Source organism: Aulonocara stuartgranti (assembly GCF_965226115.1).
Source record: "Aulonocara stuartgranti genome assembly, chromosome: 10".
Lineage (NCBI taxonomy): Eukaryota > Metazoa > Chordata > Actinopteri > Cichliformes > Cichlidae > Aulonocara > Aulonocara stuartgranti.
The window spans coordinates 20366049-20389549 of record NC_138946.1 but is presented as its reverse complement, the minus strand read 5'-3'; the positions used below and the strand labels follow the sequence as shown (position 1 = coordinate 20389549).

Sequence of the window (23501 nt, the reverse complement as noted above, 5' to 3'; positions counted from 1 at the left end):
CACGTTTCCCGTCTCTTGCATTTTTCTTAAGATAACAGTGATCAAGAGGAATGAGTCAAACACCACAGGTATGTTCCCCCCAAAAACAGTTTAATCATAGATGGTCAAAATCATCTCAAGCAGGAAAGGACAGCATTTAATGAAATAACGAATAAATAAATGTCCCACAGGGTAGATCAAATGTGCATTGTACTGTATATGCAAGCTACATTCACCGTCCTTTACGTGCACCTAATACAGTCTTAACAAAAACTTTATCAGGCAAAAACAAAAAGGTGCCGATAAAACATGACAAAACAGCACAAGCAGAGGTGGCAGTAACTTTGGAGAAATAGTTTCCCTTTTAAAACACTTTGATTTAAGCCCCTCAGTCCCGCTGGGCGTGACCACCTTAATACAACCTGAAAGAAATCACATTTGAAAGGCAGCAACAAAAATGAAGCATAAAAGTGACACTTTGGGTATGCTGCACCTGTGCACTGGCTCACGCAGAGGCACGTTCATTCAACTTCATAACTCAAGATTACAGAAAATGAGTACATATGTATGGGAAATGAGTTACTCCACATTATCAGTGTATAAAAATCAGTGTTCCAACAGCTCCTTCAGAGCACATGCAAGTGGACATTTATAAGGAGAAAAAAAAAAAAAAAAAAAAAAAAAAAAAAAAAAAAAAACCTCAAGTAACAAACAATACAACTGACAAGTTGTAAAATTAAAAGAATGGGGATGATAAAACTGCAATTATGCCTCGAGGAGAACTGAGTCAGCTATAGAAAAAGAAAAAATATATATACACATATACTCTCATAACTTAACCACACCAACTTGACTGGTTTAAGCTGGAGTGTTTTTCAGTCAGTGTTTGTTAACTGAAAACAGCAAATTAAATTACTTGTCTTAGTCAGCAGAAGCTCACCAATGTGCACAGAGGTGTGTGAACAATTCAGACTTTGGAAATATCTGAATAGTTCCTAACATTTAAAACTAAACTGAATTTTGTGTGGCCTCCAATTTTCAGGCTGCATTCAATTTGCGTACAAATGAGGGGGTACAGAAGAAATTAGGAGCCTTCACATTCCAGCTGCTGAGAATTTCAGGAGATAACTTGTTTACTTTTTCCAAGCGGTGTAAAAAACCCATCTGATAGTTGAGTTAAGGACTACACATGTACACAAAAACAAATAAATGTTAGACTGGATTGAAACTGAGCTAGATTGATGGGGAAGACCATCTTTATTCACCTGCATGTGGCTTTGGTGTGTTAGTAGACTGTTTTTCCAATTAGATCAGTGGTGTTTAGAGTGCATAGTGCTGCAGTGCGTGCAAGCGGCACCTGCAGACAGACGCTTAGACTGGATTATTAAAATCAGATGGTCCTAATGTGCCTGCTAACTAAACTACACTGGCAGGATCAGGTGACCACAGCAAGCAAATATCCCAATTTTAATAATCAGTCCATATGCAAAGGTGACCTTTGACAGTGCCTGAATGTCTGGGGTTTTTGTTTTTTTAAAGCAGACACTTTGAATTTCTCCCTCACAGTATAAGAGCAAAACACCATTATTTAATTTCTCTAATGAAAGCAGAAATGATAACCTAGCCTTAATACTTCAATTCAGTAAACATTTTTATAAATTATGGGACTTGATAGAAAGGATACTGCTCCAGGTAGGATGGAACGCACACCACCTCTTTGCGGAAGTCCACTGGACACGAGAGCCTTCCCAGCCGTTCCTCAAACAGATTCAGTGCCTCGGTCAGATTTGCGCTGTTGCCCTGATGGCCAGCAGCAGAAAAGATTCATGAGACTCATACAGATAAATAATTAGGCCCTGACACACAGTAGAAATGATGCTTGGTCATCGCATGAAGTGTTTCAAATAAATTAATATTTAGTTCACCTTTAAAAACAGTATTGACAAAATCCCCCAATCATGAACGGTATGGTAAATTAGGAGCAGACTCACCTGTGTGAAATACTTTCCACTGGGATGCAGCACTTTTATAGATAGATCTAAAATGAGACGCAGGAACTCCCACGTAGAGTCTACAGAAACCAGACAGCATGTGACAAGTTAAACATTTCTTCACACTGCACCTGTGTGCCACCTTTCCTGATGTATGGCTATTGTTATCAATACCTTCTTCTGGCGAGGTGGATATTGGGATTGCAGTGAGGTCATTAATAACATAATCAAATGTCCTTCCTTCCTGGACATACTTCTTCAGCAAGGGAACACAGTCCTGAATTAATATCTGCAATCCATGAGACGAGGAGATTATTCAAAATGCATCTTCAATTTACCCCTGCTTCAAAACTTTTGTCCTGCCTATTGCCGCTTTAAAAATAAATATTAATAACGCAAAACACATTTTGAGCAAATGTGCACACACACACACACACACACACACACACACACACACACACAAAAAAAAAAACAAAAACAAAAAACCACACCACACAATTCAGCACTCACTTGGTAACAGTCTCCCTTCAGGTTGTCCAGGATATCACCACAAGTCTTCCTCATGTATTTTTTGCACCCATCTATCACCTTCTGGTCAATGTAGAAGCTTTATTAAGGAACAGTCAGATGCACACACAGAATTACACTGAGAATAATGCAAATCTAAGTGTGGAGATTTGGAGTGATCTAAAAAAAAAAGTGAATGTTTGCTTTAATATGAACAAAGTCACTCAAATGAAAGCTCAGTAAAGGATATCTCCACCATGGTGATCATCTTTGGCTTTTGTTTGACCAACTCAGCAAGTATTCCTCCATCACCTCCTCCTAAAATCAGCACTTCTTTTCCAGCGTAGTTTTCTTTTCCACTGCCTGTGATGGCCTGGGTGTAGGCAGAGTCACTCTCTGCAAGGTCTGCAAGAAAAATTTGTTTTTAAAGGCAAAACAAATAATTCTTATTAGACTGACTCTACTAAGTTAAACAGTCATTTTGAAAAAACAAAATCTTGTGTGCAAGCAACATGCCATGATTTATATACTTACTAACGTCTCCATCCAGAACTAGAATATTCCCATACTGCTGTGAGTGCAAAATCTTTATGTTTTGGTATTCAGAATCCTCTTCATACACCACCTTGTCAATGTCATACTCAATTAGTCTGCCATCGGCTGTGGGCCAGTAGCGGTCAACTTTTGCTCCTCGCAAAAGGGCTGGAAGCCTTTTGGGAGGTGGGGGGGGATAAATAATACTGCACCATGAAGTACGATACATTTACAAGAACAATATAGTGATACTTACTTTTTAATCCTTGTAATATTGCCATTTAAGAGAACTTTCAGCTTATTTTCCAGTGCATTCAAAAGCTGTGGAGTAAGAATAGATGCAGCTTAAACTTTCAAATTTGTGAAAGGTTTCATATTGCTACACAGACAACCCTAATGCAAAACACATCGGGAGTAAACAACACCATAGTTGGTGTAATTTAACCCTCCGTGTATGCACTAGCATTTAGGGATGTGAAAGTGTTTGAATACAGGAAGCCAGTACACAGACAGTAACTGTAAGTATCTTTTGACAGGCACTAAAGATGCCTATGGTCAAAAAGGGTTGGGTTATCATTATATAGTCCCAGAGATGTTTAACCTTATTAGTTTCAATGTTGGTAAAAACAATAGCCCTGTGTATGCTCTTACATTGTCAAGCTGTGCAATGTCATCATCTTCGTAAAACTGCAAATCAACTGTGACCAGCCCCTGGGAGTGCACACGCAGGACAACAAACCTGAGAATTGATGTAGGAAAGAGAAAACGATGCAAAACAAAGTTAGAGGAACACTAAACTAAAAACAAAAAAAGCCACTCAACGTGTGCAATGCGACCTCTCAGAGGAAGCTGTGAAAAGTTCCTCTGTTGCAAAGAAGTTTGAAGGGTAATATTTTTAAAGTTTGAAGAGTTAACTGAAACATTCCTGCAATGCTGTCCAACTAGAAGCATGCTCAGGATTTATCAGGAAGTCTATCAAGAAGCCGTAGACATTGCTTAGAGAGTCAGACAACACACAAGTTTTAGAATTCTCCAAAGACCCACATTTGGTGAAAACACATCCTGGCTTTGGGATATTAGTACACTTATTTATTAGGAGTGCAATGATACACAAAATTCACGGTTCGATATTTTTTTGATACAAAAAAACAAAAACAAAAACTGTTTATGCCTTTTTAATTTGTCATGTATTAAAATTATAAATACATATTTTAACTCAAAAGTACAGTTTTTAAATTTAATGTCGCTGAAACAACAAAGTAATAAAAAAATTAATATATCTGATTGAGGAATCACTCATCTTTGGAAAGGAGTTTGTTACAGAGAAATGGCTCTTTCCAAAATAAAAGCTATACTGTACGTTTCTTCTGGGCTATATTCTCAGCAGCATATTAACCCTTGTATGGTGTTCTGGTCTCTGAGACCCGTTTTCAGTTTTTTTTTAAAAGAAATTAAACAATTAATTATTTTTTCAACCTGAAATTCATTGGCTTTGGCTTATTTTCTGTGAAGAACATAAATCCAAACTAATTTTCAATGACCTCATACTGTACCTCCCCCCACGCATTTACATTACATACAAGGTGTTTGGGTCCACTGGACCCAGGTCTAATAAAAGTGTTGAAAGTGTAGGTCCTGTGTTCCCACACTCTGTCCTCCTCCTTTCTGGTGCTGCTGATAGTGATTTCCTCCCCTCCTGCTCCCGCACAAAGTTGCAACATTGTTGAAAATTCAACTATCAACACCGTCTGCTCTGACATTCCCACACATTTTACCCTCTTTCTTGAGGGATCCAAATTTTATTTTCTCATACCCTGTCCCACCTGCAAATTAGGGGCATAATACTATAAATAAGACTTTGCCAGTGTGGTTCCTTATCCCAACTGATCAAGATGGCAAAAGATTATCTGCTGCGAGGGCCATCCAATTGATTTTGGAAGAGAGAGAGGCTTCGAACGATGATGTTGACAAAGAGGTTTCAGAATATTTAGCATTTCTGAAAATTCAGAGTCTGACAGTGACTTTGAAGAAGAGGATGAGGTTGAGCACCATTTAGTAACAAAACGAAGACGAGTACCCCATCAGCAGCCAGCTCTAGGACCAGAACAAGCCCACCAGACAGCAAGTGTAGAAACATGGATGTCAATAACTGGTGAAATTGAATGGTCTTCTTGCCCAAGAAATGAGCCACCCTGCAGAGCTGTTACTGGGATAAGCCAGGGCCAACACGGCTGACAGTTACTCATGTGCAGGACATCAAGTCTTCATTTGAGCTTTTCATCCCAGATTCCATCCAGAAAATTATTCTGGATTGCAGTAATCTAGAAGGAAGGTGTTTTTTTGGAGAGAGGTGGAAGGAGATGGACCAAATTCATCTAAGAACCCCAAAGGCCTACTTTGGGGTTCTTATCCTTGCAGGAGTTTTCAGGTCCAAAGGGCAATCCACAGAATCCCTGTGGGATGCAGAAACCGGCAAGAACCTTTCCGTGCATCAATGACTCTGGAAAACTTCCACAAAATTTCCAGGATTATCCGTTTTGATAACCGAGACGACAGAGAGACAAGCTAGCTGCCATCAGGACAGTGTGGGATAAGTGGGTGCACCACCTCCCCTGTTTTACAAACCTGGGCCTAATGTCACCATTGATGAGCAGCTGATCCCATTTAGTTGTGGAACATATTGCTTCACATGTAAATGTGTTGTGTCTTACCACTCACTCCACTTGATTATAACTGATTTATGTTTTTTATAACATTTTATAAAAAACAAACAAAAAAAAAACGAGGAGCACATTAATTCATAAATGTGATCTAACAAAGGTAAAGGGAAAAAATTAACCATGTTTGCTGTTCATATGGCTTGTAATTGGGATGAAGTAAACATCTGTTTAGTAATTTAACATAAAATTGTTTGTTAGTGTTAATTTGGAAAGCCAAAACTCTAGTGGGTCCACCAGACCCATGAACACTGGCTGAGTAACAAAAATATGAACACCACACAAGGGTTAAACATATCAGGTCCCCATAAGGAGAATCATGTGCTAACAAATGACTCGGGTCAAGTTTGTACCATGCGTGCTTGTTGTTTTTGTCTGCTTCCACTTGTCTTTGCATTAGGATGATGTCGGCGTAAATGTGCAGTCATATTCGTTGTGTTCCCACTAGTGCTGTCAGCGTTAATCTGAAATGACATTAACGCGGATCGCCCCGTGCATGGGGCTGGACGGCCAACACGTTAACGAGAAAACTGCGCTAACGCACTAGTTCCCACCAATGTAATTGAGCATTGGGTGGCACATCCAACATACTGTTTTACTTTTGTCCATGACGCGCTTACCTTCAGGGTCATACGTCACATGAAAACCAAAATGGTTCCAAACGCCAGGTCTGAATGAGGGTGGGGGAGGTTCAATTTGGCATGTTGCAAGGAGAGCTTAACTTCTGTCTCGCTAGCTTGCCCTGCGCTCAGTGAATCTGCGTTCGATTACTCCGCCTAGGCTGCACTGTCGAGCGCAGATCCACTGAGCGCTCAACACAGACAGCATCGTCAGAAGAAAAGTTGATAAAATAAATGTAAAAATTTTGTATTGTTCGATACATATGCGTACCGAAAGCACTGCATCGAACTGTTCAATATTGATATTAGTATTGTTGCACCTTTATTATTTATTTATACAGACACAAATCTGATTGAAGACGAGCCAACAAGTACCCTAGCCAGATTAGCTTTAAGCTATCACATCCTAATACACAAAATGTTTTGCCCAATTAGGATTTAGTAATCCAAGTTTTACTGCTAAAGAGTTATAATTAGACTGAAGGAGTCACTTTTGTTTGTGAAAAAATATTGACCTTACCTGCCATTCTTGCCCACAAAGGTAGCAAGATAACCATGCCCGTCTGTATCATGAATAGTCTCTGTCAGTTCCTGTTCATGAAATATAGACAGCAGACCAGACACTGTCGAGGCAGGGTCAACTGAAAGAGGGAGCAAATAAATCTGATGTGAACAAAATATATTAATCAAATACAGCTGCACTTCACTTTCATTATCATATACTCCATTTATTATCTGTGACAAACTTTGGTTCCTCTAAACAGACTTCTGAAACAAAGGGTTTTTAAAAAGAAGAAAAAAAAAAAGCCTAATGACAGTTTGAATCTTCATAGCTTCATTCTCACACCACTATCAGTTAATAGCTATTTTACTTGTTAAGCACCTTGGCATACCCTTGGTTTTTAAGTGTGCTTTATAAATAAAGTTTATTATTATATTATTAATGGTAAAACCACAACAATGGCAGACATGCACGTCTTCCTGGATGATTTTAATTGGACTATAAATGTCTGGCAGAGCCCTCAAAGCGCACGGGTGCCAATTTACTACATGCGTTTACTGATTATCGAGTGTTAACGGGGTCACAGACTTAGGTCGACGAAAAGCGCGTGCTGCATGATTAAACAACGATTACTCACACTTGATGTTATAATTTATACTTATGAAACAGACACACCTGTATAAGTCCTATAAGTCATAAAACAAATCCGCATTATATTAATTCAAGCTGTACTTTTCGCAACTATTTGATGAGATCGCTCGGGCCCTCTGTTATTGATTACAGAGACTTGCTAACACGGCTAGGCTAATCATAGCCATGCTAGCCAAAGCTAACTGAGCTCTAATTAGAAGCTTATGCTGCACTGACAGTGATGTGACTTTGGTTTCAACCGTAGTTGCTTGCGCTGCTTTATCCACAAAGATACCTGCTAAACAGACATTTACGCTGACCTGTAAATATGTGCCACTGACATTAAATATGCATACTGATGTGACAGTTCACGAGCTAATAGTGGCCTACCAGTGTCAAGCCGTACCTGCCTACGGACAGGGGTTTGTACTGGTGGGCACAAGCAGCATAGCACTAGGGCACATGCATATAGTGCCTAAACATGGGCAATGTACCAGTGGCACTTTATAATCCTGGCAGTATTGACTATAAATTAGCAGGCCAAAGCTAGCAAAGCATGCAGCCCTGATGCATAACGAAATGTAACGAAAGACCTTCCTACAGTCAGCTATGCATCACCTTCCTCCTACCTGCTGTAGAGAGGTTGAAGTCGAGAGTGTAATGTCGGACTGCCATGTCTCACTACAACCGTCATCCATGCCTGGGATAGCAGACTGCGAACCTTTATCTGCAGAGACAGGGGGCGGACCCTGTTACCGCTACAGACTGCACTTGCTAAAGTGGGCAGGGCTTCTGCGATGACCGTGAAGTCCTATTGGCTGCGGCTGACGTCAAGGTGGGGATTCACTACGTCACCATGCGTTAATCAGGACAAGTGGGAATTTTGATTTTAATATCATTCAATCAGCGACTGTTAAAAGTTTCACAGTCATTGCATTGAGCGCATGATGTTACACATCCTATAATCAAACAAATCTGCACATATTGTTACCATCTGTCCCACTTCGTGTGTGACTGTACAGAACTTTTCTCTTTTATCATGTCCTACAACGCATAATGGAACAGTATCTTGTTTTTTAACTGACTCTAGTTTACAAAAGGGGAGTCTCAAACATGAAAGATGGACATAGTTTCCAGATCTGCAAAGTACAGCCAGCAAACCTGAATCTTTCAAACAACCAGCAAGCCCTCTGTAACAAGGCCCTGGATTACAAGGGGCCACTTTTGTACTCTTATGATTATTCTATATTTGTTTTTACTTTATTTTTTATCTTTATTTCTTTGTATGTTCTGTTCAACAATTTCGTGCATATGAAGTATAGTGACTAGTTTTAAAGATATATTTCTTTTTTGTCACTTTACACATCATAAAAACACAATACTGAGCTACAAAATACACACAGGACTCCTACCTAAAGGTATTGAATATGAAAATGTGCATGCACGCATGTTTATTCTTTCTTTACAAGTTTGTAAAGAGGGCTGATCTGAGATATTTAGACAGGGCGGGGGACGGACTGTTGCACATGAGGTGCCGTGTTACAAATTTACATTTCCATCATGAGGGCAGATATAAGTAAACAGGTGCGGGGTATTGTACTTGGAATACTTCCTCAGAATGCTGTAGGACAAGACTTTGTATTTTGTAGGCTCTAACTGGCTGCCAAGAAGACTGTCCTTGTCAGCAAAGCTGCATATGACTATTGACACATTTCTTTTAAGATAGACTCCTGTCATACTTTACAGTGCTAAACAAATTTAAAAGACCACCACAGCACTGGTAATTGCTAAAAATATATATTTATTTTTTGTTGCTGCAATTTCAATTAAGATGTTTCAAATTAACTTTTTAGTTTTAAACAAGTTTTTGACAGATTTGTAAAAGATTTGTTTTCTTGTTTTTGTGACAGGCGGTCTAATAAATTTGTTAAGCACTACTTGAATGCCAAGCCTCTAAAATAATAAAATAATTTTGTTATTGTATGTTCAGAAAAAAGGATGTGAATGAAAAAGACCTCTGCCAATGCTTGTTCAGCCAGTATATGTCATTTATATTATGTTATTATATTACTTCATATTATATTACCTTTATATTACTGGTATTATACATATGTGATTACACAATGTAAATTCGCACATGCAGTACAATCCTAAGATTAAACAAGACGTCTCTTCTTTGTCACTTTACACATTACACACCTTAAAAAGGCAATATTTACTTACAAATGTACACAGCATTCAGCATTCATGAATGAGTGTGTATGTGTGTGTGTGCACGTTCACTCTTTTCTAGAGTTTGTCAAAAGGGCTAAACGAGTCCTTAGTATAACAGCCTGGGGGGAGAGACAGTTGCACATCTTGTTAGCTTTCAGGCTCCAACAATTTCTTTTTTTTTTAAAAGAAAAAAGCCTTCTGGCCTTCTGGCCTCTAACTGGTTTTGCAGTGGTGATCATCAAAATGATTCCTTTATTTTTTCTGTCATGAAAATGATTTTATTGATATCATTTTCACGTTTTCTGTCTTGTTTTAGAGATTTTAGCAACCAACTTTGCTTTCTTTGCTATGTTTGTTTTTGGTGGTGGTTTTAGACATTTTATTGTTATTTATAGTGTCTATTTTGTTGTGTACTAAGTTACACAGACTGCTGTGATACTGATACTGTTTATAAGTGCCCAAACCTCTCTCTGAAGATATTTCTGTTTGTAGACGTCAAGAAACCATGGTCACGTGTGCTGCTAAATTAGTAAGCTAAACCTTAGATGTCTTTAAATGCAGGCTAATTTTCTAGCTAACCTGGCTGACTTATGACTGTATGGCTGGCTTAGAAAATTTAAAGACCTGAATCTTGATTCTTCTGTGACTTTTTAACTTTGTTAAAAAAGAAAGAAAAAAAGATTGTGGTTGCTACCAGCAACTGTAAATAATAGTTTTTATTGGTTCACAATGAAAGTACCTTTATTTTGAAATATTTGAGGGACTAGATTAGTTAATAGTTTGTTTATTCATTTTTTTTTATCTTCTTCCAGTCTTCCCAGGTCCGCTCACAGTTGCAGGAGACTAGGTGGGCACACCAGGGGTCTCTCGTTTCTCCCCAGCAATAGATTTCAGTTTGCTGGAAACATTGCTGGGGAGGATTTTCCAGTTGCTCCATAACTTGAGCACATAGTAATCCCTCAAGCAATCTACAGCTCCAGCTGGTCATGCCTGGAAAACCTCCAAAAGAAAGTCTCCCAGATGGTATTCTAATCAGACGCCTGAGCCATCTCGTCAAACTCTTTCTGAGCAAAGGAAAAGCAGCTCTATCCTGAGCTGTGGATGTGCCAGATCCATGGACTATTTGTGAGGCTGGGTCCAACCACCAAAGCCAGGTAAAGTGTTTAAAGAATCCCTCCAGACCTAATTAGTAAAGTGGACGTTTGGAAGGTAGATTGACCGCTAAATCAATAGCCTTGCCTCCTGCTCAGCATCCTTTCTGTGACAGTTTTCAGTGACTCACTGGTCGACCTGTCCAAAGGCCTCTTAGAAGGCAGCAACTCACTCACAACCCAGAGGAAGCAGTCCACCGTTTTCCAACAGTGAACCATGGTCTCAGACTTAACGCTACTTTAAGACTTAACACTCACTTTCATACTTTTATACTGTAAGCACATAGAGTAATTTCCACCAAGAAAAAATAACCCTTAAAAAAACAGAGGCATGATATTGTTCTTAAACTGGACACTCTTCTCACCCTGGCTGTGGCCTGGGCTCATATCACAAACAGGAGCAGAGACAAGTGGAAAGTTTGTCAGACTCCAAGCACATGCTGAAAACCTGACTGACCTTGTGTGGAGAATACTCACAGATTTCACTCCACTGCAAGTAGGACAGAGGTACTGATAATGTTTAGTTACTTTTTTTTAACTTTAAAAAAACCCAACTTAGTGCATGAACAAAGAGAGAATATTAAGAACAGTGTTAATTACAAACTCTCTTGAACCTTGGCTCTATATGGGCCTATAAGGGTATCAGTAAAGTCACACACAGGCTTTTATGACTGTCTTAAGCTGCTGCTGTGCCAGGAAGGTGATTAAGACTGCATGCATTTACACAAATAGAAGGAATTTGATTTCACTTCATAAGTGACTTGATTGGTGAGCAGCCACAGTGAAAAAAAACAGTCTGTTGTATTTAATTTAAATAAGAGAACAAGAGAAAATTCAAAGAGTGATGATGTGACCCATGCATTACAGTAGTTACCAAACAGCGTTAAAGCTATTTTTCTCAAGAAGCATAGCTACCTCAAAAATAGTCACATCACTGCAAAGCTACACTATATATAGGAAGAAGTCTAGTTTTGTTAACTAATGCTTCTTATTAAAAGCGTTTTAAACTAAAAAAGAAAATAATGGACAAAAATGTACTTTTAGTGCCTGTGTTACTTTAGTAACTATGTAATGATAAAAAGTATTAACAGTATTAACAAAAAAGAATTAATATGTGTTATTTAGCTTTCAACACAAATTACTGAAGAAACTGTATATACTTTATGTATTGCATACGTAGAATGGTTAAATTATTCTAGTTATAACTTATAAGAAGCACGTTGTGAGCAGGGACCTCACTCCTGCCTGATGTGTCACACCATCAGGTGTCCTCTGACATAGCTTTAGTTCAGGTATTACCAAACTGCCAGTCAGTGGGAGGTTTATTGTCTTTTTTCATTCCCTGCTCCTTTTTTTGTTTTAATTTCAATTTAATTTGGCTTTTATTGAGTTTGTTGGTTTCAGTTGAATGCAAAATGGATATTCTTCATTAAAAGTATTTGCAAGAAATTCAGTTTAGGTGGTTAGTAACTAACTGCACAAAGAGAACAAGTAGAACACATTTCCACACAAACCTTTTATTCATTTAAAGGAAATGAACTCAGACAGAATTACTTTGAATGTAACATAAATCCAAGGACAATTAACAGCTGAATGTTCGAAAGGAACACAGTACCTGAAAAAAGATTAAGAGGAGCTCTAGTAGTTTGTCCTTGGTCAATGTATCTATTACAGATGGATTTTAATCCAATCTGGGTTATTACATAATTTTTAAGACTCTTTCAACACTACGCACAAATGGTACTTAAGTGTATCATGCTATCAGTCTTCAATTAGTGCCCATAATATCCAGAGCCTCCATTAAACACAGAGGAACATTTAAACCAAAACAGCAAATAATATTCTTCCACAGGATGGAGTCACATGTGTTATTAAAGTTGCTGTAATTGATGTTTTTTATGATAAATGATAGTGACAAAATAACACAACAATAAAATGATGAACCTCAGTATTATTGCCTAAATGCACATCACATTTGTGTCAGTGTTGAATTCTCACTCACTGCCACTACACCCATGAGCAACAATGCTATTATTGCAGGTTTACTGACTGACATTCAGGATTATTTTATTTATCCCTTAATAAAATATCCTCACATGGTTTTGTCATTTTGACAAAATATGTGGGAACAACTTGTTCAGTACCATTAAATATATCCGTATCCACAGTCTCCAACAAGCAGATTATTAGAAAGTAAATCCACCACAATCAAAAGCGTCAAAATCAGAGTCTGCCACTTCAAAGTCAAAGCTGTTAAAGTGGGCGGAGTCGAGTGCAGGAGTGCCAGTGTGGTACCCTCCTGCTGGTCCCATGCTGGAGAAATCTGTGCAGAGTGGCAGATCCGGGGCTTTGGCTTCCAGATTAGAAGATGAGCATGTGCCTAAATAACCCATGGCAGAGGAAGCAGCAGCCCCTCCCATCAGCAGATAAACTGCCTTCATTGCTTGGGCATTATTGATAGTGCCGTGACGCAAACAGCCTGCTGAATATGCACCTCCTTTATGATACTTAGTACGGGAAGAATTCCTGCCTGTTGAAATGAACAGTTTGAAAAACATGTTTTAATAAACTATCTATGCAATATTTTTTACATGAAAATAGAAGAAACACCAGTGCTCACCTTTCTCCTTCGGGGAAGCGCCAGTCATTGGCCCAGGGGAGGATGACTCTGTGTCGCTGACAGGTGGAGTTGGTGGATCTTTATCCAGGATTTGTTCAGGCACAAGATCTCGGAGAGTAATACGTGGTTGTGGCATCTGATGTCGCTTGCAAGGACTGAGAGGTGATGAGAGACTCTGTGGAAAAGAAAATGGAGATGCTGTTAAAGAAAAATAATGTTCCCAACACAATGTCTGCCAGGAATTCAAAGAAATGAATTAATCGACTGATTAAAACACTAAAAAAAATCTAAGGATTAAAAGATTATCTGAAAGCGCAGAGCACATTCTTTATGTAAATCAATCAATCTAATTTCCAAAGAGTCCATAGTGTAGTGTATAGTCTGTGTGTGTACAGAAAATATGATTTTGCATGCTAATAGTGATTTCTCTGAAAATATATTCACACTTTTTCTTTTTCGCCCCACTGACTCTGGTGATTCACAGCCTTCTTTCTAACACCACTACAAGGTCTACATCAGGGGTGGGCAATCTCAGTCCACGAGGGCCGGTGTCCCTGCAGGTTTTAGATCTCACCTTGGGTCAACACACCTGAATCACATGATTAGTTCGTTACCAGGCCTCTGGAGAACTTCAGGACATGTTGAGGAGCTAATTTAGCCATTTAAATCAGCTGTGTTGGTTCGAGGACACATCTAAAACCTGCAGGGACACCGGCCCTCGTGGACTGAGATTGCCCACCCGTGGTCTACATTCATTGTTTTATGTGAAACATCTCTTTGATACATACATTTAATGAATAGCAATGACATACACCAGGCAGAAACATTTAAACTACATGTCTATTGTGTAGGTCTCCCTTTTAATTTTAAAAGCTTTGACCGTTGTGACATGGACTGCCTGCACAGGTGCCCTAGCAGGCGCTTTCAGTACGTATCTCTAAGCTCTAGTTTTTTCAGCACTTGCAGATACATACTTGACTTCAGGAATCCCGATTTGGGGGATTTTAAGGACAAGTCAGCACATTGAACTCTTTTTCAAGTTTCTCATCATTTTTTTCAGTGTGGCTAAGGAAATCCTGCAGCATCCAGGAGTGTAAATAGTCTGCAAGAAGGTTTGATAGGTGGTATGCACCAAAGTAGATGGGGTCACCATGGCTACTCTGACCAATCTGCCATACAAAGCATGGTGTGATGCCCCATGTTCTTTGACATGGGGCATCACATCATTTTTCTTTCATTAATGTGATCAAGTTCATCTATTTTGCTTGATAACAAATTACAATTATTAATAATGATGGTAAACATAGATGGTGAACATAGTAAACATTATTGTAAATAATTATTACACATAATTATAAATAATATAAATATGTTATTAACTTACCTTTTTCACTTTTTTCAGCACGTTCACCCACTGGCTGAAAGTGAAAAAAGCGATTGTTATTACCTTTATGCAAATTCATGTACAACAATGGAATACCTGGAAATTTTGGAATGTGTAGCTAATGTGTCTTTCACCTGACATATATGTTTCAAAATAGTCAAAAAGGCATATTCCCCAAACCACTCAAACTTTGTTATATTAAACTTAAATGTGTGCAGCATTAATCTAAAACAAGGCCCAAGAGTTAGCAGAGAAAGCCCCACAACACCTGCACTCTGCAGAGGTTTCCGCCAGCAGCAGCAGATACTTATTCTGGGGCAGGATCAGAGCAAAGCAGCAATCTCTGCCCCCGCCAGAGGGTAATTTAGGTAGGTCCAAGATCTCCTTGCCTTCCACAATCGCCTCACAACTGTTTTGCAAGAGTACCAGCTGGCTGGGAGGGGATGATGCATCATGGCACACTAGGAGACTGCCTTCAGCAGTTATAAGGAGAAATCTTTTCTTCCACTGTTTGAAAATAAATCCACCTGAACCAGAAATGCAGAGAAAAAGTCAACAGTCATTGTGTAGAAAATGCTTGTTGACAAAATGACAATGTGATAAACAATTCCAATCAGAATCACAAAACCCCCAGAGGATACTGAGAGTGATCAAGATAGCAGAGGGAACATTGTACACGTGGATTAAAGAATGAACACTGTGTCATTCCATCATCCCAGCAGATTAAAGGCAGTCAGATGGTTGGGGGATCAGATCCTGTTGACCACCGTGTGCACATCATATAGTGTAATCGCACGCACACTTTGTGTTTACTTGTTCTATATGCAAATGGTAAACAACATATGGGTATTAAAATACCAACTGTCTAAGCATCTTTTTAGCATTTTTTTCAAACTACAGCTTTAGGTCATGTTTCTATCAGCATTTGTCACAGCTTTGGATCTTGAGTGAAACAATGTATATATAGATTCGTCTGTACTTATTTGAAGAAAAACTCATAATATGGTTGCTAATGGATACAAAGATGAGAAGAGTGATAGGTTTCTCTTATTAAAATTGTACTCAAGAGCATTGCTAACTTGTCCTATTTATCATCCTTTTTTAACACCATCTCCATGCCATGAGATAATGATGGAAATTATACATAAATATATATAAACAAAATCTGCATTTGCAATAGCATGACAGAAAGTACACAACAAACTGGAAAATTACCGTAAGCCCTACAAAAAGCAACACATACCAACCGCTAGAAAGATCCACACCTGAAGTAAAGATCCGACTCACCATACATCCTGAGCATGCCCTGATGTATCCCCGAGATGTTCATGTTTACAGTCGATGTGTGACTCCAGTGGGCTGAGAGAGAAATGTTTGCACACAGAATGGCCAAAAAGCACATGAGGCTCAATGTGAGTTTTTAATGCTCAGCTTTAATCCCCAGTCAGCTGGGATGCTCCACAGAGTCAAAGTTCAGCAGCATGGTATGAAAATGGGTTGTGATGAGAGAAAGAGTGCTGTAGTGCGTGCAGAGATACTGTGTAAATCAGGATGATTCGACTGTTTTTGAATGTTTGTTTTTAATACCCATTTGCTTTTACATACACCAAATGGATATTACAACTGAAAGTCATTTTAAATCATCAAACCATCACCAGACATCCATTTCTTTTATTAAATACACACCATGAATAGTAAGCCAACAATATAATTAATCAACCAGAGGTTTTGTTGCTGTCATGAAAATAAAAATAATAACATTTTGGGGGGTTTTGGGGACAATTTAGTGCATTGTCATCTTAAACTGTGAATATTTATCAACCCGTGTCTAATCAGACAATAGTTTTTTTGCACTTACATTTACTTAAAAAAAGTAAGTCCACATTTAAAAAAATTGTAGGTTTATTGGAACCTACCAGGGTTTTAAATAGCTGGTTTTAGTAGCTGAAATGCAAACTAACTTGCAATGACTTTGCAAAGTTGCCAACAAATAATCTAAATGTTATCCTTTAATCGACTTTTATTATATAATCTAGTAAAATGCATCCATTGAAAAATAGTTAGAGTAAAGGTTAACTGGTGGGATGCACACTTGGGGATTCAGTGACAGCGAATAAATGCATTTATCATTTCAGGCTAAAGAGGATTACTGTCTAATGAATGGTGAAGTGCTTGATAAAAAACTTTAAAAGCTTAAAAATGGTTGAAGTGAACATTAACCTGGTTTTAATTTTTCCGTCTTTTTCATTCTTTTTGAATTGCAGCTTTCGCTTGCTGCATTTTTGTGTGTGTTTATTAATTGTGTTAAATACAATAACAAAGGCTACTCGAGCCACTGCTGATCAAACTCATCTTTATTACACATACTGTTTAATGCCAAGTCCAAGATCAACTAATAGTGATATTACAGTCAAGCTTACCCTAATGTAATGTACTCTAATGTTTTCACTATCCCAGACTTTTAAATTAATTTAGGAAAAAACATTAAATAAAATTCAACATAAATACTGTAGTATGTGAAGAAATTAAAACTGGAAAAAATCAGCTGTTCTAACAAATAAATATGCTAAAGTTCCAATGATGCCACAACCACCAAAGCATATAATTGAGACTGAATAGTATGTAAGTACAATTACTATGCATGTGTGATATGTGTGGTAGTCTGCTTGAGTTACTGCACATTAACTGGTAAGTTGCTTTCTTTGAAACAGGTTAACTGTGAGTGACATTAGAAAACTAATGAGCAAAATCCATAAATTCTCTAAATTTGTGTCAGAGGCAATGCTTTACAAATAAGTAGCTAAATGACTAAACTTTACAAAAAGACTGGCATGAATTTCCCTTCTAGGGCAAATTCTTATCCCTTCTTATTCCTAATTATCCATAGAAATTATTAAAGTTTTTATTAATAGTCATCTTAATAGCTCACAAACAGGATTTTCTTGATTTTTCTAGACAATTCCAGTTTGCTGTGATATGACATGACAACCTCATTTGTAAAATATTTGAAGGAAATATCTTAAGAGAGCTGATCCTCAAACTGTTTTCTGAAACAGTCTCCAGCTGGGAAGAAGTCCCAACAGCGCTCCTGGTACATCTTCCACACATATGACTCCTGAAAAGACACGATATAAGAACACAAGAGGTAATGTGAGGCCTTGAATGGAGCACACTAACTAAAGAAAAACTGTAATAAAAACCTTCAGACTGACCGGCCCAGTGTGCTCGGTGTCATCTTTGTTGATGAGGTACATTAAAAAGAACCTGAAAAAAAAAGATCCTGTGAATATTTTCTTATTTGTGCATCCATGTAGAGATATACTACAGTTAAGCCCATAAATATTTGGACAGAGACAACTTTTTTCCTAATTTTGCTTCTGTACAATATCACAATGACTTTTAAATGAAACAACTCAGATGTAGTTGAAGTGCAGACTTTCAGGTTTAATTCAGTGGGTTGAACAAAAAGATTGCATAAAAATGTGAGAAACCAAAGCATTTTTAGCACAATCCCTTCATTTCAGGGCCTCAAAAGTAATTGGAAAAATTAAATAACTGAGAATAAAATGTTAATTTCTAATACTTGGTTGGAAACCCTTTGCTGGCAATGACAGCCTGAAGTCTTGAACTCATAGATATCATCAGATGCTGGGTTTCCTCCTTTTTAATGCTCTGTCAGGCCTTTACTGCAGCAGCTTTCAGTTGCTGTTTGTTTGTGGACCTTTCTGTCCAAAGTTTAGTCTTCAACAAGTGAAATGCATGCTCAACTGGGTTAAGATCAGGCGACTGACTTGGTAATTCAAGTATATTTTACTTCTTTGCTTTAATAAACTGGTTGGTTGCATTGCCTATATGTTTTGGGTCATTGTCCATCTGTATTATGAAACGCTGCCCTATCAATTTGACTGCATTTAGCTGGATTTACATAAACAGTATGTCTCTGAACACCTCCGAATTCATTCGGCTGCTTCTGTCCTGTCCTGTGTCACATCATCCCAGGGCCACTGGGAGCCATGCATGCCCACACTGCCTTAGCCGTGTTTTAGATGATGTGATATGCTTTGGATCATGAGCTGTTCCACAACTTCTCTATACTTTTTTCTTGTCATCATTCTGGTAAAGGTTTCATTTGTCCAAATAATGTTTTTCCAGAGCTGTGCTTCCTTTTTTTTAGATATTTTTAGCAAAGTCAAATCTAGCCGTCTTAAGGCTTATGAGTGGCTTGCACCTTGCAGTGAACTTTCTTTATTTGCTTTGATGCAGTCTTCTCTTTATGGTAGACTTGGATATTGATACGCCTATGTCCTGGGAAGGAGTGAAAGAGTTTCTTTTTAACATTGAAATGATTCTGCAATAATCCACAACAGTTGTCTTACTTGGACGTCCAGGTTTTTTGCATTGCTGACTTCACCAGTGATTTCTTTCTTTCTTTCTGTCTCAGGAGTACCAAACTGTAGATTTTGTCACTCCTAATATTGTAGTCATTTCTCAGATGGGTTTTTCTGTTTTTGCAGCTGAAGAATGGCTTGTTTCACGTGAATGGAGAGCTCCTTTGACCACATATTGTCTGTTCAAAGCAAAATCTTCCTAATGCAAACACCACACCACAAATCAACTCCAGCCCTTTTATCTGCTTGATTGATATTGATATAACAAAAGAATTGCCCACCTCTGCCTTTGAGTCAATTGTCCAATTACTTTTTTGACACCCTCCCTTTAAAAAGAGAGTAGTACATGCTAAACAGATGAAACTCCTAAACCCTTCACTCAATTTAAATGTTGATACTCTCAAGTGAAAGCAGATAGTCTACACATTATGCCCACACCCATACTATAACTCAAATATGTTTTAGGAAATAGGTAAAAAAAAAAAAACTTTTGTCAGTGTCCAAGTATATATGGACCTAACTGTATACAAGGTAAGACAGAAGAGGGGCACTCACATGTAATTGGCCAGGTTGTGTTCATCAAAAGTGTGAGTCTCAAAGCCATGCGGCGTTGTATCAAAGTAGTCACTTCCAATGCCACATATGAAGCATTTCGTCTGCACAAAAAAACAGTGGTCAATGTGGCATGATAAATGTGTGAAAAATATAAACACTGACCACGACTGTACCTCCATGTCTTCCTTGACTTGCTCTTGTTGGTCTCTGAGTTCTCCAAAGGCGTCAATGATCAGACCTGCAGTACACAATAACACAATCATCACACATGTATATAAAATCTGAACGTGTCCTAAAATCACTTTTCTGTGCCAACAGTAATCCAGATGTTCCTCACACTGTCCCATTGTGTTTCTTTACTTTTAGTTCAAACCAATTATACAATTATAACATTTGATGAGTAATGAAGGATTTGTCTCCCAGGAGAGGATTTTCTATACCCTGAATGATGGCCAGCAGGATAACAATGACGAAGAAAAAGAAAGTAATATCAAAGACCACTCGATAAAGCTCGTATTCATCTCCAGCTGGGTCTTCAATCTCATCTCCAATGCCTCCGCCTGCTCGGACACCCACATACATGTGGAACAGATAACACTGTAAAGTAAAAAAAAAAATGTGGGGAGTGGCAAAGTTGAGAGAGGAAGTACAAAGTTTGTTTATCATCCACAATCACGTACAGTCATCATATCGTCACATTTCATATCTGGTTCGTCTTCATCTTCACTCTTGTTGTAAAACTTGCGGAAGAAATTGAAGGCAACTACGGTGTAAAGATACACCACCACAGCCAGCAAGCCCACTGTCATCATGAGCTAGCAGGGAGAAGAAGAAAGAAGAGTGAGCAAAGTGAAGCTTAAACAACATTAGTGCAAGTGAGTATTTCCTGCTCTTGCCTGTTTGCCATTGTGTGTGACTGAGGACAGGATAGTGCGAAGAGTCTTGACACCCATCGCAATATCCAGCAAGTGACAGGCGAAGAAGAAGTTGTTGTAATGCCCAAGCAAAGACATCACCAAGTACCAACAGAGATAAAGAAAAGTCTACAAAGAGATGTGTAAGTATAATTTAGTACAATGTAGTGCAGAAATAGTATAGTATGATATAGTATATAGGTTTGCTTACACCATCTGTGAACACCACACCAAATTTCCAGATCTGGTACTTGATGTCAATAGAAGTCACCCTAAAAGAGACAACATTCTCTTTAATGTGCTTGTTTTAGTTTTCAGAAATCATGCCAAATGTGCATCTGACTGTATACGGTACCATGCAAACACAGAGTTATCTGGTTCTTCCTGTTTCTTCTCATGTTGTTGACTCACATCCAGGGAAGCTAAATCAACCCCCAGGAGCTCAGCAATTCTTTCTCTTCCATAAATGTCTCCGTATTTATCCAGAACCTGGACATGGACATGCCATTACATGTGAACATGCTGTACTGAGCTCAAAGTTAAGACCACTTGAGTCAATCTTAACTCACCTTTCGCTTGACAAATTTATCCCAGTAGTTGTTTGGGAAAGAGCTGCAGGAAAATAGGATCATTTGTCAATTACATAAAGAAAAAAGCTTTTCAGAATTTTCTTGTGAGCCTGCTTCTCACTATTAAAAGCTGTTTTCTGTATCTACGTACGGTGTATTCAGGACTAATCTGTCCCACTGGCCCTTGATGTCATCATCCTCAGGTTGCTCAGTGATGTAGAGGCCATCAAATTCCAGCTTTCTCGCAAGTTCTTTCTCTCTTTTAAAAATAACCAGGGGAATCTGGCAGAAACAATAGCAAGTGCTGTTTCACTGAGGTATGCGGATGATTCAATACAATTGATCAAAATCTGTCAATATTTATGAAGAAATAGAGATGGGAATTGATAAAAATTTAGCAATTCCATTCCATTTTTTTTCCATTATCGACTTTCTGATTCTCATTCGATTCTCTCTGACTTTGCTTTGAGAGTCACCACAATTGCTAAGCAGTATAATTAATTACTCCCAAGTTAAAATTATTTATTATACTACTCTTTATATTACTTTGCTTTCTCTGACCTGAAATGTGCTGGATCATAATTACTACTTAACAGCAGACCTAACAACATGCAGCCCCATACACCAACACAAATCCCAATCCTAATGAGGACTGTGAGATTATTCTGTTATCATATGTTATCTTATATCTGTAGTTAAAGTAGTTGAATTATGTTAACTGCTGTAGGTCATATAATATCCTTTAGTCTAGATTGGGTGCTGTGTATGTAGCTTAGTTTCCATTATATTTTTGAGTTAAAAGAATGTGACCTTTTTTGGATTTGTTAGACAGGTGCGCATTACCCTGTACCCTTGATCTGCTGTGAATGTGTTACACTGTTTCTTGACATTTCATACTGCTGAATCATGAAGAGAATGTTGTGTGCAGAGGACCTTGTGCCGATAATAGAAGAAACAGACCACATTCCATACCCCCACCTTTACAGAGAGCAGAAAGACAGGGAGCCGAGGTCATTACTTAGGTGCCGTAACAGAGAAAGAATGTGAATGTTTAGGCTTTTACAACTAGGTGGGGGCCACTAAAGGCTATAAGAGCTTGAGTAACCCTCCACCAGTTTGAGACATGCTGTGACCCTTTGCAAGCATCTCTCCCGTCCGGACGTTCTTATGCTCTTAAGTGTTGAATTGTATGGAAATAAATGATTGTTGATTGAGCATTTATACACCGAGTATTGTCCTTCCTTCAGCCCAAAGATTAAAAGAATTGGGAGATTTTAACAGGACACATACATGATCTCATTATTTAGGTATGAACACAAAGCTGACAGCACAAAGCAACATTGAAAACCAGCATCAAGAGACTTTAAAGCCATCGCCACAGTATTTCTGCTGTAAGAACATGAACAGGTAGTAATGGAGGCATCAGCCTGACTACTCATCTGTTTGTTACCTGTTGAAGTTCAGGGTCTAGTTACTGGGCTGGGGTCAGCAAACACAGCTTTATCATCACTCTGGGTTCTTGGCTAGCTTAGCATTAGTGTTGATTATTATGGACCTTAGACCATGAGATCCAGTATTTCAAATTCTTATATGTAATTTTGCATATTATAATGTTTAATTAAATACTATTCAAACTACTGTCTCCTCCTAGACTAGCTAAGTAAATGCAACAACAACCATGGAGAAGACTACTGACAGTTCTGCAGATAACAAACATCAACACCCTCCACAGGAAAGCTAAGCTGCATAAGGTCAGTGCTGAGAAGGCTGATATTTTGCAGTGCACTGTATCAAAGCCTATTATTGATAATGTGCTAGGAAGAAATGCACAAGCAACTGCAATCACTGAAGCCTTGAGAGAGCTCTAAATAAAAGTCCACTCAAAAACTTGGGAGAACTTCATAATGAACTGAGGCTGCTGTCAATGCATCGAGAGCAACCACACACAGATGGCTTGGTAATGAGCTATAACTGTCGCCTTCCTAATATCAAGCCACTCATGAACTAGAGACATCGTCAGAAATGTTTACAGTTTTTTCTGATTGCTTAAGCACATTTTTTGTAACTATTGGCTAATTTTGCAAAACTCTTCACACAAATAAGAAAACCTGTCACCCAATAATCAAAACATTGTAGTTCTCTTGCAAAAGCAAACACAGCTAGATTACAGTTTTTTCTGAATGCTTAAACCCTAACTGTGATTCCTGTAGCACAATCTCTAAAACT

General features: G+C 38.3%; 3 protein-coding genes across 3 annotated transcripts in view; all 3 read right to left on the bottom strand.

Annotated features, from left to right (window-relative positions):
• Positions 1-69: 69 nt before the first annotated feature.
• Positions 70-8249, bottom strand: sms (spermine synthase). Its single transcript, XM_082550033.1, has 11 exons — positions 8110-8249; positions 6869-6989; positions 3663-3750; positions 3268-3332; positions 3012-3187; positions 2728-2882; positions 2481-2570; positions 2145-2259; positions 1971-2050; positions 1664-1779; positions 70-1143 (listed from the first exon to the last, which is right to left on the bottom strand). Exons 1-11 carry the CDS (start codon positions 8153-8155, stop codon positions 1113-1115), a joined length of 1083 nt encoding a protein of 360 aa, XP_082406159.1. The 5' UTR covers positions 8156-8249; the 3' UTR covers positions 70-1112.
• A 4097-nt stretch (positions 8250-12346) lies between these two features.
• Positions 12347-17834, bottom strand: LOC309716297 (uncharacterized protein). Its single transcript, XM_082550035.1, has 5 exons — positions 16137-17834; positions 15118-15376; positions 14850-14883; positions 13466-13640; positions 12347-13375 (listed from the first exon to the last, which is right to left on the bottom strand). Exons 1-5 carry the CDS (start codon positions 16249-16251, stop codon positions 13032-13034), a joined length of 927 nt encoding a protein of 308 aa, XP_082406161.1. The 5' UTR covers positions 16252-17834; the 3' UTR covers positions 12347-13031.
• LOC309716308 (ryanodine receptor 1-like) overlaps positions 17186-23501 on the bottom strand; it is a 56707-nt gene continuing 50391 nt past the window's right edge. Inside the window, exons 98-108 of the mRNA XM_082550053.1 lie at positions 21427-21557; positions 21276-21318; positions 21062-21195; positions 20918-20978; positions 20689-20835; positions 20473-20607; positions 20233-20389; positions 19966-20030; positions 19793-19893; positions 18062-18113; positions 17186-17964 (exon numbers count right to left, since the gene is read on the bottom strand). Of these exons, the coding sequence (XP_082406179.1) occupies positions 17869-17964; positions 18062-18113; positions 19793-19893; positions 19966-20030; positions 20233-20389; positions 20473-20607; positions 20689-20835; positions 20918-20978; positions 21062-21195; positions 21276-21318; positions 21427-21557 (1122 nt within the window). The 3' untranslated portion in view covers positions 17186-17868. The remainder of the gene's footprint in view (positions 17965-18061; positions 18114-19792; positions 19894-19965; positions 20031-20232; positions 20390-20472; positions 20608-20688; positions 20836-20917; positions 20979-21061; positions 21196-21275; positions 21319-21426; positions 21558-23501) is intronic.